The sequence below is a fragment of the Takifugu rubripes genome, chromosome 4 (genome assembly GCF_901000725.2).
Source record: "Takifugu rubripes chromosome 4, fTakRub1.2, whole genome shotgun sequence".
In the NCBI taxonomy this organism is placed as follows: domain Eukaryota; kingdom Metazoa; phylum Chordata; class Actinopteri; order Tetraodontiformes; family Tetraodontidae; genus Takifugu; species Takifugu rubripes.
Genome location: NC_042288.1, coordinates 7581281 through 7596350, shown reverse-complemented (window position 1 = coordinate 7596350; position 15070 = coordinate 7581281). Strand labels below are relative to the sequence as shown.

Here is a 15070-nt window from a genome sequence, read left to right as displayed (position 1 = left end):
GTTGACGCATCTCCAATGCTTTCTCTCCATTTTTAAACCTATTAATTGTCTGGCTCGTTTCTACCCGCTGTGCTCATTATTGTGCTGTCTTTGGGAATGTTGGCAGGAGGAAGAGGAGGAAGATGGAGTCCAGCAGGCTGCTCACATCAGGTACCAACACACTCTGACACCTAACACAGCTTCCCAGGGAAGACTGGCAGAACAGGAAATGGTCTTACATGGTCTTTAAAACCTATTAAAAGTACTTTTCATTACATTGTTCTCATGTAAATGCCAGATGAAATTGTCAAAAAAGTAGGCTAAGCGGTTAGTCACAGATTTTCAGGGCAATAGAAACATAAAGTATGATGGTGATGAGGGACGGTTCCCTGAAGAAAATGGGAATAATATTAAATGTGAATTTGAGCTGAATATTATTGAAATATCAAAAATATGAAGCACTTGATTATGTGTTTAGCCCTTGCACCCAGATTTAAGTGTTCTTCAACTCAGAAACGTGACTGTTTTATGCCATGAAAGGCATCATTCAACATTCCCTGAAAGGATGACAGAACCGTTTTTAAAAAAATAAATTTGTACATATTTGTTATTGCTGTCTTCTAAACTTTCATCTGTTAGGCAAATTCACTTTGTTTTACCTCCACTCAAAAAAGGAAAACAGTTGACAGATGGACTGATAAAGAAGGAAAGTATTCACTGTTTTTCAATGGAAATCTTTTTTTATGAGGGCCGCCTAAGTGTCACACAGACAAAGAGACAGAGTGACAGTTGTTATCCCCCTTTTCCACATTTTACATTTCTTTATCTTTCTTTGCATGAAGGCACACCCTACGGAGGAAAACAAAGACAGTATTTCACATGGTGCTGCTCAGTCAAGCTGGCACTCAATATTTACAACCCACTGCAATGCAGCAGCAGCAGGTCTGTGTGTCTGTGTGGGACAGAAACAAAGGGACAGAAGGAGATTGGGAAGGCTCTAACACACCGAATGGTAACAACATAAAATGTGAGGGATAGAACCCCACCAGACAGAAACAGAGGTAGAGAGATAAATACATCTCAGCCAGTCTGGATCCCTGCTGGAAGCTTAACAAGAAAACAAAGGTTTGTCTCATTTGGATAGTTCAAAACTGCAAAATGAAGAATGATTCGAGACATGATGCAGAGAACGTGCATTTTGCAACACGGTTCTACTATTATGCACAATAGATATTATGCATGCTTTGCCTTCCAGAACCAACACAGCATTGGTCATCATCATCTGTTACAGGTAAAAACAAAATATGCTACAGAAGATATATATTTCCTGCTGAGTAGATTTTATAATTCTAGATTTAAAACGTTCCTTTAACCTTTAAACGTTAAACGTCGGGGTTGTAGTAACATTAACAGCCAGCAGAGGAAAACAACAGCAAAGAAAAAACATAAAAGCTTAGTTCATTCTTTAAATAAATGTAATTTAAAATGTTCTTTTTTGTTGTTGCTAAAGGATTGTCGTGCTTAAGGAACAGCTACATTATCCCATCAATATCAACAAAACCGAAAAAAAAATGTATTGATTTGCAACTGTAGTTTATATTCTAAACGCCAGGTGGCGCAAAACAACCGTGCTTCCCTGTACCTTCCACCGGAGGTCAAGGGAACTTTATTCTCCCATTTACCTTGAATGCACCTCGACATACGTCATCTTGGCGCAGTGCTACTGAGACTTTTGGCTCTGGAGGCAATTATAATGCTCCAGCAGCTTGGTGGCGCTATTAGGCAAGGTCGTCGAACCGATGCCCATAAATCCTGGATTCAATTAGGTCTGCGGTGACGCTGTTCAATGAAAAAAAGAGGGAAGATATTGTTCTGACGCGTATTCGTGGATTTTGGGCTTAGTTTTTGCTGAACAAAGGTAAAGAACTAAAGTGGTGCAGCATTGCTAAACGAGCAAATAATCATTAAATAATTTTATCCCTTCAATAGTAACGTAATAACACCCAATTTTTAATCATTGTAAAAACATTTAATACATTTTTAAAAATGTAAATATTGGTTTATAAACCTGATCCGACACTCAAATGCCTGCAACCGCAGAGGTGACCCGCAGCCGCGCACACACGCTGATGCGCGGTCTGTTTTCACAGACTGGGTTTATGGTTTTATGGCTCCCCATTTACGGAAATCAAAGCAGGAAACAAATGCTTCAAACATTCCTGAAACATCCGGAAAAAATTTAAGCAGCATTAACACTGTGTGTTTTTTGGAGGGAACGTCTGCACTGCCAAGCAAATCTTAACTTGAAGAGGTCCTTTACGCACAAAATGCAAGTTTTACGCATGGGTTTGGTTTTAGGATGTTAATGAAAATCCATAATCAAGTATTCATGGAAGCGTTATATCATTAAGATAAGAAACTTAAAAATAAAACACTTATATTAAAACCAAATAACACAAGGAAATGGGCAAAACCGTATCTTAAACATATAAAGAACACAAACATGTTTTTCCCTTCTTGGCGCCATTAAATGCAGTGACTCTGGGTGCACAACCTAATAATTTATGAACGCGGGTGGGAGCAGAGAGGGGGGAAACGTGAGCACGTGACTGTAATAAAGTGTGTTTTATTGCCGGCGCTTTGACAAGCCCCAAAATATAACTCAGACAGAATAGCCGACAGGCGGCCAGATGGGATTGGTAGCCGATATTTGTCCGAAATCAACAAGCTCTAAGAGAAAACAACGGAGATGTTTCAGTGAGGGGGGGAGAGAAAAAGTTCCGTTCTCTCCAGTGGGATTTTACAGTAGCCGACATTCGTGATTTCACGCGAGATCGGAGCAGAACAAGTAAGTGTTTTCATATTTGGCACAGATATGAACTTATGACTGTAAGGGGCAAGGGGGAGGCAGGGGGCGGGGGTGTTGGATCTCTGCTCTGGGGAGCCCCAAAGGACCCAGTGAGTGAGGTGGTCCACGGCTCCAGAGATCCACCTGTAGTCCCACAGTTAATCCGGTTAAACCATTCAAAGGTTACAGTTTGGCGGTAAATTCAGCGCGAACATTAATTTTCCCTGCTTTTAAAGGATGTTGTGTATGAAAGAGGAATCGGGATTCTTTAACAAGTCTGACGTCGAAAAAACACCTTTTTTCTAATACGATTAAGGGATCACACTTAAAAATGATAAAACGGTCTTTCCTGGTTGAAATTTTACGGCCTTTCCTAAAAGATATATATTTTGTGAAAGAGCTACGCTCAACGCTAGGATAAAACAAACGCATTTTAATTACCTGTAAGAAGAAATAATACCGATAGGTCCTCACTAAATCAAAGGACGCGTGAACTCTGGGTTTTATGTAAAAGAGAAGTCGATTTCTTTATTTTAATAAATGCACGATTGCACCAAAGTGTAGCACCAAAGGCTCATTTTGATGACCGTCACAGGTTATTACTCTTTTATAATCGCAGAAAATCTCCGTCAGTCTGTGAAGGGGATATATGCATGTTTCAGTTGTACAAAGGGATGTGCACGCACAATTAGGAATTGGCATATAACTTCTTTTTTAATATAATTATTGTGTTATTTATGTTTTATTTCAGTATATTTCCAAAATTATCAAAGATAAAGCGGGATTCTTGTCAAATTGAAAAAAAAACACATTTTGCTTTACCTCTTTAGCGAATAGATTTTGAATTATATTTATTATTATTATTTAAAGGGAACATTTATTTAAACGGGTGCGTATTGAAATGAAGTCAAAGTCACTTTATTCTTTATTGCTTAGGAAATATGTGCTTCGTTTAAAAGTAACGCCGAATTGAGTTTATATTGAGAGTTATGTCGACCTTTTCGTCACCATGTTTCGGCTGGATGTCGGCTTCAGCCGCACACATACGGGTTCCCAGGCGGGACTGGAGGTCGCAGTTAATGTCTAAACCGGGTTAAAGCTGCACTCAGCTCGGCTTTGACCCGGCAGAGGGCCGGGGGCGGAGGGGTGAGCCGGCGGTCAGCCTGTCTAAGATGAAAAAGTGAAACGACCCCACAAAAAAAGACACATCTGAATGGCTTTATTCCACAGACAGAGGCAACTCTGCCCGGCAAGCGAACCATAAAAGAGCCACATCCAAGAACGTGTTTACTGATCATCAGTATTGAAGACTCCTGAATCCCAAATGGCAGATTTTCAGAAGAAATAATTGATATTTCATGCACGAACTCAGCTAAAAGGCAGGTATAAATCAATCTATAGGTAGGTGTAGAACAATGGACCCCGCGGCTCCCGCAGGCCGCGTGAACTCTGCGTGGTCCTCAGCTGCGCCCCTGCGTGGCCCTGTCCAGCGCGAGGACTAATGAAACGGTGACGCAGCGGTCAATGATTCTGATTGACCCTGGTGCGACCTGCCGGCAGCTAGGCTACATTCTTCCCGAAGAATGTCCTTTCAACCAGCCGAACACCTCCACCGCCGCGGCCGCGGCCGCTGCTGCCGCCGCTGTTGTTGCCTGTGAAAAAGGGCAGAAGGAGTCCAACAAAGTTCAGATGGAGGCCCATTCAGAAGGTGCGAGCTAATGATTCTCCCATTCAGAAGGACAATCTAGGCTGGAATAATCCTGAAAAATGAAAGTTTTAGGTCAAAGTCCTCTTTTTAGCTTGGATTAATAGTTCTGCGCTGAATAGATTTAAGGTGTTTGAAATGCTTCATTACTCACACGTTTCCAATTAATGGTTGACCTTTAAAATGCTTTTGTTTCGCGCAAGCAGAGAAGTGAGAGGACTGAGATTGAAGCATTTAATCAGTGAAATGTGAAAATGTCCTGCATTGATTTTAAATGTTTAATAATTTTAGATGCAAGTCCAAAATGTCCCAGAATGATAGATTTCGTGATTTTGCGTGAATGGAATGTTATTTTAAATTTGGTGCCTGGTATTTGAGGCTGTATCTCAAAACAATCTACAGGGATATTAATTGTTTCCTTGTTTTTGAAAGGCCAGCATTTTGTGACTCATTGATAATCACATGACTGACCTGATCTGAACTGGCCTGAGATTGAAGGGCTATTTTTCTAAAGCCCCTTGCAGGACGTTTTAGTGTCCTCCACATTGAACGTAAACCTTTCTGGATTCCTAGTTGGGAAATACAAAATTGGACAAAATGGACCTTGAATGGAGAAACGAGGCAAGGAAATAGAACCCTGCATTTGACAACACCTAACACCGTTGGAATTTTTTTGCTTCTCCACATGATGAATTATGACCGTTTGTTAGCAGCAAGGTTGTCTTCAGGGCTAGGGCGCTTATAAAATTGTCCTTTTTGCTCCTAGGTGAGATGGGTTTATGTGCCAACATTTGCAGTGGACCAGTCTGGATCACCAAACCAGAAGCCTTTCCCAAAAATGAGGATTTAAAGTTGACATGAAAGCACGGAAGTGTTGTTTTAGCTTCTTCAGATTCTTCAGAGTCTTTTTTCAGACTTTAGTGCTCTTGGTTCTAAATGATCATTAATTGTCTTTGCTCTTTCATGAGACAACTTCTTGTCTTTAGATCTGGTCCGATTTTACACCTATTGTACTGTCAAGGCTGCCAGTTTTCTCACTGCGTGCTCGCTCGCAGTGATTACTCGCCTGTATTAGAATTAATTCACCTGCATTAATGAGATATTGACTTTAAAAAGCAGCTTCCTGCAAACCAAACGGCACTTTCAATCACGCAGAAATGCATTAACCTAACCGCTCCCAAATGGATGAAAAGTGCCTTACAGGATTGCAATAAAAACTGTGGTAAGTCTCTGCATGTGCCGATCACGTGACAACACAAGAAGTCCTCAGCAGCAGCCGGTGAGGTGGATCGTCGTCTATAAATACCCTGTAGAACCGAATGTGTGTGCAGCTGACTTGATCACAGATTGGGTTCTAGGGGAGTCTATGGGCGATGAATAATCACTGATGAAATGCTGCTGCAGAACCTCAGCGGGGTTTGCTTGGTGGCTTTAACACTTGTATTTGCAACTATAGCCGTAGAATTAAACTGTCAAACAAGTTGTGGGGTTGTTTAATTGTTGACTGTAGCTGAACAATCTGGGACTTTTTCATTTCACTGCTGACATTAAAATGACATATAGCATCTTATAAAGCAGCCAATGCTAACATTAGCATGGCGTGCTGCGTCCCTGGTTGGAGTCAGTGTTATTAAACATGTTGTTGTCCCTGATTGGGATAACCAAAAGGTCAAAGCTATACACAGGTTGACTCAGGAGTGTCAAGAAAGCATGATGATAATGTTTTGGTTGTACATTTGTGTATTTTCTTGACTTCTGCTGAATATATCCAATCAAGCTAAATGTACCTCTCTTTCTGTATAATCTATTTCTAGAAAGAAAGAAAAAACAGAAACTACTGCAAATTGTTATGTTTTATTTACAGTAAACATTTTTGTAAGAGAATGTAGGCAATAGATAAATCTTAATAGCAATGGAAGAGGTTTTTTTTTAAGAGCTGACCAAGGGTTAAAATTCTTCCAAAACACACAGACATATTTTCAATAACCATTTAAATTGATATAAATACTTTCAAGTTATTATATTGCATTGATGCAAAAGAGGGCATTTCACAAATGTCATAATACTGACGTTTACCGATTTTATTACTGATTTAGGGGCTAAATCCACTTATTTCTTGTGTGCTCCACTGAACTGATTACATATCAGATGAGATACGAGTCCGAAGCTGAAGTTCACTTGCACTTTGTCGTCCCGCCAAGTCTCCAACATCTGTGAGACTGAGACCTCCCAAAATGTCCGAGCAAATCACCCGTTCGCTTGCGTTTATTAGAGCGTTTATTAGCGCGCTGGGTCAATCAAGTAGGATCACATTTACACTTTTTGGCTCAACAGCAGCCCCTCAGCATCCCTGTGCACGTAAGAAGAAATCCAAGTGGATCCGACCCTGACATTTAGGTGGTTTGTTGTGCTCGATAAAAAGCGTAATTTCTTATTGGAAAAACAGAAGGAAGGTCACGAGTATGAACGTCTACCTTCATGTGAGGGCTTAAAATTGAACACATTCTCAGTCATCTCTTTGTATTTTATATCCAGAATAATTCATTTCTCATCGCATTTTTCTTCGCGCTGGCATCTCTTTTTTCACTTTAAAGACAAGAAACGCATTTTTTTCCCCCTCGATCCATTTAAAGTGGCGTTGGTGGTGGTGCTGAACGGGACACCTCGAGCTGACCCCGGCCTAACAAAGCCTACTACTAGTCACTGTCTGGGAACCTTTTATCTCCCTCTTTGTTATCGGAGGCTTTTCTGTTTTGTTACCCATCCTTTGACTCATCACAAGGCCAAATATGGCCCCGCGCTCCATCAATATGGACCAGATTAATTTTTTCAGCTCCGGCCATCTGTGCGGGGGTAAAAAAGTCATTCAGCTAAAAGTCATAAATCTACAGTCCAGCGCGCTGTCAATGGGAGGGGGTTGGGATTAACAGACAGAAGAGGATAGATAGATAGATAGATAGATAGATAGATAGATAGATAGATAGACAGACAGACAGACAGACAGACAGACAGACAGACAGACAGACAGACAGACAGACAGACAGACAGCTAGACAGACAGACAGACAGACAGACAGACAGACAGACAGACAGACAGACAGACAGATAGATAGATAGATAGATAGATAGATAGATAGATAGATAGATAGATAGATAGATAGATAGATAGATAGATAGATAGAGAGATCAGAATCAGTGAAAATGTGCAGATGTGATGATTAAAAAGATGCTTAGTTGATTTTTTCCACAACAAATCTTCGTTCCTCCGCCCTTGCAGACCCTCATTAACCCCGTAATGAACACTTTTTTTCTTGTTTTAAATGATCCCATTACCTTTGACATAAACAAACCCCAAAGTGCCGACTCTTATTGGTTGGCCGCGGGGTCACGTGACCCGCGTGGCCGTCCGTCTATTTGACAGCCGCAGGATGGCTTGATGCCAGAGGGGGGAAAGAGACAGAGAGAGGGGAGAGAAAGAAAAATTAGTATTCTCCTACCAGCCTCGCTATAAATCAATCATGGAGTCCTACGTGATGAGCTGTAAATATGCTGAGCCGCAGTTCCCGCCATGTGAAGAAGATTACAGTAATTTTAGTGACCAAGGGGGGTATTACAACAATCCCCAGGACAGTGGCAGTTATGGAGGAGGCTATCAGTCCGTGCAGCCTCCTCCGCCTCCATACGCACCACAACAGAGCAGTTATCATCCACGCTCTGTGCAGGAGCAGCATCGGGAGGATGCGGAGGAGCGCGCTCAACATCCAGCGGCCTCTTTCCCCGGCTACAGAGAGGTAGACGCGTCTGGGAAGCAAGGCTACTCTGCGGGTGACCTGCAGTGCCAGGCCTGGATGACCTGTGCAAAGTCGCCTCAGGTGCAGAGGAAGGTGGTCTGCCACGGGAAGGACAAGTCGCCCATTGTCGTGTATCCGTGGATGAAGAAAGTGCACGTCGCGCAAGGTTAATTTCATCTATCCATTTATCCATCAGATCTCTGTTTTCTTTCTTTTTTTCTTTCTTTCTTTCTTTCTTTCTTTCTTTCTTTCTTTCTTTCTTTCTTTCTTTCTTGCTCTCTATTCTTATTTTCACTCTTATTTCTTTCGCTTTTTTCTTTCTTCCATCTTTTCTTTCTTCCTTTTGTGAGGAATCGCTTTTTGTGTTGTTGAGTTATTTATGGGCTCAGCGAGAGTCAGAAAGAATTACAGCCCCTATAAAGTTTTATGGCCCTGCAGTGTATGTGTGTGTGTGTGTGTGTGTGTGTGTGTGTGTGTGTATGTGTGTATGTGTGTGTGTGTGTGTGCGTGCGTGCGTGAAATTGCAAATCTCTGGCGTGCAATCCCACTTCTGGATGCAAAAGGTAGACTGAAACCTAAATAATCGGATAATAAACCAAATTGGTTTTAAAAATAATTTAGCCTGTTGCAAATGTTGTTTTCTGTCACACTTGTATTTATTAAATAAGGAAACGAAGTGGAAATTAAATTTCAATTCTCTCTAACAGTGAATCCAAACCACCCGGGCCCGGAGCCAAAGCGTTTGCGGACGGCCTATACGCGCCAGCAGGTCCTGGAGCTGGAGAAGGAGTTCCACTTCAGCCGCTACCTGACGCGCCGCCGTCGCGTCGAAGTGGCGCACACGCTGTGCCTGAGCGAGCGGCAGGTGAAAGTGTGGTTCCAAAACCGACGCATGCGTTGGAAAAAGGACCACAAGCTGCCGAACACAAAGGGACGGAGCAAAAACAAGAAAACAACGGACAGCAACAACAACAACAGCGGCGGCGCCACCAGCGTGAAGGCGGCGATCACCGTGTGAACACGTCAGGCGGCCATCACGGTCGCACGTTCGCGCTCCAAACGGGTGTTTCTGCGTGGATCCAGGGTGACAGGGGTCCTAAAACAATTCCAAAAATAAGCCCAGGCTAGTTCTAGTTTTCATTACAATTTATTTTAATGTGTGGTTTAGAAGTGATCGGATTTTAGTTAGGAATGAATCAATTTGATAGCCCGATAACTTTGGAGAAACTAGCGAAATGTTTACAGTTTATTGCGCCAAAATTGTCGTAAAAAAGGAAAGGATTGTATCTTTTGGAGAAAACAGGGTTTTTTTTCCTACAGGGTAAGCAAAATACAGGGTTTTATATTAGTTACATAAACGACGAAACTTCCTAATTTATGAAAATGCACATTACCAAAATGTTGTTTCCACGAACTGGCGCTTAAAAGAGGGCCAAAGAACAACACGAAGTCTTTTTTTTTGCAGAAAGGCTTAAAGGTTTTTATATATCTTGTACATAGAAGAGCGCGAGCACATTTATAGGATATTTGCCATAGCATATAGGTTTTTTTTTGGTTTTTTTTTACGCGTGAACGTTATATTAATTTTGCATACATTTGTATCTTATTCTGGAACAATAGAGTGTAAAAACTTAAAATTGAAAATTTATGCATTTTCTCAGGGTAATAGCAATTTCAGCGGCAAGATTTTTGTCGATTCAGCCAGCAGAATAAGCCCAATACATTTTCAAAAATACGCTTCGGTCTTCATTCCAGTTCAATATGCTATTGCTGCATAGTCTTACGCCAGTACTTATTTGTTTGTATTTTTTATATTCTGAATAGCAACCTGCAATTAATTATCTTTTTGTCCAGCCTGAAATTATTAAAAATGAAAAGTTCTTCCAAAACATTTTTTGGAAACTTTGACACTCCCAGCTATTACCCCTGTCTTTTTACACACACACACACACACACACACACACACACACACACACACACACACACACACACACACACACACACACACACACACACACACACACACACACACATACGCAGGCATGCACAAACTAGCAGTCCATGTTTTGTACGGAAACATTGCGTAAAAATGCTGTAATTAACGTTAGAAACAATATGACCGGAATAAATCTAGGGTCACGTTGTCACGTTTATTAATGAGATGAGAAAACATACGAATGAGTTCATATCAAATTCAATAAATAGATAAATAAATAAACAAACACACTGTCGCAACCTTGTTCACAAATATTAAAATTCACATAAACGCTATCATATCAACACTCGTAATTTCACCAGCCAGTCACGCATTGTTTACTCACAACACATGGCGTATAAACTGTGTGTATGTGTGTGTGAGGGAGGGAGAGGGGGAGAGACAGAAAGACAGACAGAGAAAGAGAGAGAGAGAGAGAGAGGGAGCAAAAGGGAGCGATGTGGGATGTAAGGGGAAATGTGAAGCTTTAATTGGTGGCTTCCGGTCGAGACAAGGTTAAATGTGCAGGAAACTGGCTGACACGGAGATCCACCACATAGCTGATAAATCAGGCCAACAACAGTCCAAAATATTCCCTCAGGTCTGAGAGGTCTGCGGTAGCAAAAGGGCAGCCACAGAGAAGTGTTCTTCCCCCCCTTCCTCTTTCTGCTGGAGAAACTCTCACAATAGTTACGCATATAAATATTTGTTTCACCCTTCAAAGACGACGATTAACATTCACGCACGTTCATTAAGCCTTGACTTTTAAATTCAGTTTTATACCCGCATTGTGATTAAAATATCCAAGTGCATTAGTCGTTCGTATAAAGATTACTAAGCACATGCCTATGTAACGTTTGCTCACTGCAGTTTATAGCGATAATTCCATATTGACGCATAAAATTGTTGCTTTGCAATGTGCTTTCCTGTCCATTTTATAGTAGTGAAACAGGAGCGCCCCCGTTTGTCTGAATCTGGTCGCATCATCTCTCAAGCGTTATGCGGAACTGTCGACGGTGTCGCGCATTTTCCTCCGAACATTAATAGCGGACGGACCAGCCTGTGACTGATGAACAAGCCCTTGCCCTTAAACCTGTCGTGAAATTGCGTTTCTTTCCAATATTATACTACCAATTTGCAATATAGTCACGTTACAATGTCTCTTGCGGCAGAGGCTTTCGTGTCACAGATAGCAGGTAACGTATTTACTTTTCTCGGAGTATTTATCATTGTGTGTTAAGCTAGCTTGAACCAGCTAATACTTAAGAACTTGTTTCCTGTCCTTCATGTTTATCAAATGCAAAGATGTGGCCATTACCTTCTAACTTCGCGGACTTGACTTCTTACTGTTGTTTCCACCATTTTCTTTTTAGTAAATCATGATTTGCTCTGGGTAAATCAAATACCAGATGTGTGCTTAGTGGCTAGCTGAGTGTAGCATAAACAGAGGGCAGCAGTCTCAAGGACCACTGGAGTGGGAATTTGTGAATGACGCAACAAAACCATACAATTTACCTATGTAATGCTGCTCAAGCCTAAATTAATCCGCCACTTTTTAATCGGCGACAGACGCTAACAGGTTATAATTTCAATGCAACAAAGATATGACAGCATAAACCATTATTGTTGCCTCTGTGTTGCACCCCTGTCATTCGTTGCAGCTGTTTCGAGTTATTCAGCATTACTAAACGGGTTAAAATTGTTTATTCGGTAACATATGGACCTAGCATTCAGTGCCATTTAGGGTCGTCCAATTCATTCATAAAACATTTTTTTTTAAAAACTAGTAAAACTAGATTTAAACTAGTAAAAAGAATCTGTCCCTTTAAGACTGATTAACCTTCCTCTGTGTGTGTGTGTGTGTGTGTGTGTGTGTGTGTGTGTGTGTGTGTGTGTAAATCTGTTTTTTTTCTTGACAGCTGCTGAGCCTTGGCCTGAAAGTGCAACCTTGTATCAGCCTCTGAAGGGTCAGTCCATTTATGAGTTGTCAGTAGAAAAGCTGCAGCCATCACTCTGTCTTAATTCTGCCTTTATATGCACTTCTCTTTTTTTCCCCCTAGAAGATCAGGTTCTGCTGTCAGACTGCGCCTCTTCTCTCGCTGTCCAGGTAAAGCTTTTGTTCATTTAACTTTAGTGAATGCTATTTGTAATAGACCTACAATATCACCATGAAATGTTTTCGTATTTTTAGGATTTGATGCATTTTCCCAGGGTTTGTGCAGACTGACCAGGTCTTGTTTCTCTCCTATGCAGACCTACCTCAGGATGTGCGGTCTTCCGGTGGAGGTGATGTACAGAGCAAATGCAGAATACATGTCCCCTTCAGGTTCGTCTGTATGCTGTTGCACCAGTGCCTTTTATAGATTTTGTATTGTTGCTTTGGGGACGCTGTGTTTTATTTCCGTCTGCAGGTAAAATTCCCTTCATCCATGTGGGGAATCAGGTGGTGTCAGAACTTGGGCCAATAGTGCAGTTCACCAAAGCAAAGGTGCGTTTGTTGGTTGTATTAAGGCTTTATATGTTCTAAGTTGTGAACAGTTATCAACAGCAGTCGATAAAAGCAAAAGCGTTGATGATTTGAGGGGATGTTTGGGTTCTCAGGGTCATTCTTTGAGCGACGGCTTAGATGATGTTCAGAGAGCTGAAATGAAAGCGTATATGGAGCTGGTCAACAACATGCTTCTAACCGCTGAGGTATGCACAGATAAAAGCAAATGTTTGTGATCGTACATCAAGAAGTGCTTTCTGGTGTTTCTCCATCCATTTTAAAAAAAGTTCTTTTCATCACAGTTGTACATCCAGTGGTGTGATGATGCCACAGCAACAGGGGTTTGTTTGGATTATTAAAAAAAAGATATTGTATATATTTTCATGTATTTATGTATTTTTTAATTACTGATGAACGTTTTTTTCAGATCACACGTCCCAGGTACAGCAGTCCGTACTCATGGCCCCTCAGCAGCTTCCTCGCCTATCAGAAGCAGTGGGAGGTTCGCAGGAAGATGAATGCCATTGGCTGGGGAGGAAAAACCCTCGAGCAGGTGAGAAACCACTTTTCACTTGGTGATTTTACTGGGACGCTGCTCCCCATGTGGTTTTACTCTCACAGGAATGTAATAATTTTCTGTTTTTCTATATTGCAGGTTTATGAAGATGTAAATCAGTGCTGCCAGGCTCTCTCCCAAAGACTGGGAACACAACCGTTCTTCTTTAATAAACAGTATGTATCTGTTGTTTCTGACTATCCTGATGTACAGTATATCTTTAGGTTAATTTTGAGCTACTGTACCGTTTTTACCACAACAGAACAACAATCAGATTTAATTTATTGCGTTTGTCTTTATCGCCACCTGGTGGCAGATGTGTGGCATTACAGAACAATGAGGGGAAAATTACAATTGTAATTCATTTCTTTCGATTAGTGGCAGTTTGATTTTTAGTTAAAGGCAGGAATTCAGAAGTTTTTCAAAATAAATTTACTGAAAATGTCGAGTATATTTGGTTGCTCGTAGGCTAAATATTTACAGATGGTGGAGACATTGAACAAAAGATTTGAGATTTCTCTATACTGAACTAAAACTAAACACGAATATCACCTTTTCATCAGTGTCTCCACCATCTGTAAATATTTACAGTGAATACAATTTTGAATGTTATATTCAAAATGGGAATAATTGCAACTTTATTATCAAGTGACTCACCTAATCAATGAAACCAACTAAAATCCATTGAATGAATTGGTTGAATTCCACAGCAATAAACGCTGAGTGCATGTGTGTTACAGGCCTACAGAACTGGACGCTCTGGTATTTGGCCACCTCTTCACCATTCTGACCACCAGACTCACGAGCACAGAGCTGGCAGAGAGAATCAAGAGCCACAGCAACCTGCTGTCCTTTTGCAGACGTATTGAACAGACTTACTTTGAAGACAAAAGTTCCTGAAGGATGGGGGAAAGAAACCCTCTGTTCCCAAACATTCTCTTTTTCTCTGTCATTCCCTTGACGTAGCACGGAAAAGCTAGAACCCGCTTCCATCTTCACATCTCTCCATCTCTGCTTGTACAGTGTTGCATGCTGTTTGGAGCCTAAATGGTCCACATGTGCTTCTTCTTCTGAAGAAACCGTTCTTTTGCAGCCTGAAACCTCATGGACATGAAGAAGTGTTGGTCACATTACTTTTGTCTTTATGAGGAAAAAACACCTTTAATATATTCTTCAAAAGGACGATGGGAAAGATTATTTCTTTGTTCTGCTATTGCTTTATTGTGCTAATTATTAGTGCCTAAAATAAGTCACTAAAGTTAACCTGCTGTTTCTTTCATATTGGAATCAATTACAACAACACCACAATTGCAATAAAGGCACAGATTTGAACCCCGAGTAGAGTTTTGCTTTCATGAAGGATCGTTTTGTTTCTGGTCTGAGACAAATGTCGGTCATATTGGCACTAAAAGGCGCCAGTTTGTGCAGCCGACAGATATGGCAAATGTTTATCTTCCTTGTTTCCTGTGAGGTCAAATTATGACCTCTGAACTTTGAGGATGACCGATGCTTCATGGCTGTTTATCTGTAATGGCTGCAAAGTTAGAGGTCACCAGCCAGACATACAGAAAAAAAAAAAAAACTACCCTGGAGACATTTGGTTGACCCCACTTCAGGCTGTGTTCATGGCATGGAACCTCAGGCCATACAGGATTGATTGAAATAAGTTAAAATAGTAATATAACAGAATTTTAATAACGTGATTTTATGGTGGGGTGTAAAAGTAACT

General features: G+C 41.0%; 2 protein-coding genes and 1 non-coding gene across 4 annotated transcripts; all 3 read left to right on the top strand.

Moving 5' to 3' along the window:
- Positions 1-5808: 5808 nt before the first annotated feature.
- Positions 5809-5920, top strand: mir10d (microRNA mir-10d). Its single transcript, NR_105405.1, has one exon. It is a non-coding gene; the product is annotated as a microRNA mir-10d (primary transcript).
- A 1727-nt stretch (positions 5921-7647) lies between these two features.
- LOC101070735 (homeobox protein Hox-D4b-like) lies at positions 7648-10239 on the top strand. The gene is made up of 2 exons (XM_003963848.3): positions 7648-8488; positions 9030-10239. The coding sequence occupies exons 1-2, from the start codon at positions 8050-8052 to the stop codon at positions 9338-9340; spliced, it is 750 nt and encodes a 249-aa protein (XP_003963897.1). The 5' UTR covers positions 7648-8049; the 3' UTR covers positions 9341-10239.
- Positions 10240-11337: 1098 nt separating this feature from the next.
- mtx2 (metaxin 2) lies at positions 11338-14397 on the top strand. 2 transcript variants are annotated; one of them, XM_011603039.2, is made up of 10 exons: positions 11338-11493; positions 12217-12264; positions 12361-12404; positions 12551-12623; positions 12709-12785; positions 12899-12991; positions 13088-13126; positions 13213-13338; positions 13441-13517; positions 14082-14397. In XM_011603039.2, the coding sequence occupies exons 1-10, from the start codon at positions 11454-11456 to the stop codon at positions 14239-14241; spliced, it is 777 nt and encodes a 258-aa protein (XP_011601341.1). In that variant the 5' UTR covers positions 11338-11453; the 3' UTR covers positions 14242-14397.
- Positions 14398-15070: the final 673 nt, after the last annotated feature.

What these genes read in the sequence shown, in the direction of transcription:
- LOC101070735 (XM_003963848.3), top strand. Translation starts at nt 8,050, where the DNA reads ATGGAGTCCTACGTGATGAGCTGTAAATATGCTGAGCCGCAGTTCCCG. An exon ending in GAAAGTGCACGTCGCGCAAG is followed by an intron (nt 8,489 to 9,029) that starts GTTAATTTCATC and finishes TCTCTCTAACAG; the next exon opens with TGAATCCAAACCACCCGGGC.
- mtx2 (XM_011603039.2), top strand. Translation starts at nt 11,454, where the DNA reads ATGTCTCTTGCGGCAGAGGCTTTCGTGTCACAGATAGCAG. An exon ending in TTTCGTGTCACAGATAGCAG is followed by an intron (nt 11,494 to 12,216) that starts GTAACGTATTTA and finishes TTTTCTTGACAG; the next exon opens with CTGCTGAGCCTTGGCCTGAA. An exon ending in ACATGCTTCTAACCGCTGAG is followed by an intron (nt 12,992 to 13,087) that starts GTATGCACAGAT and finishes TTTTCATCACAG; the next exon opens with TTGTACATCCAGTGGTGTGA.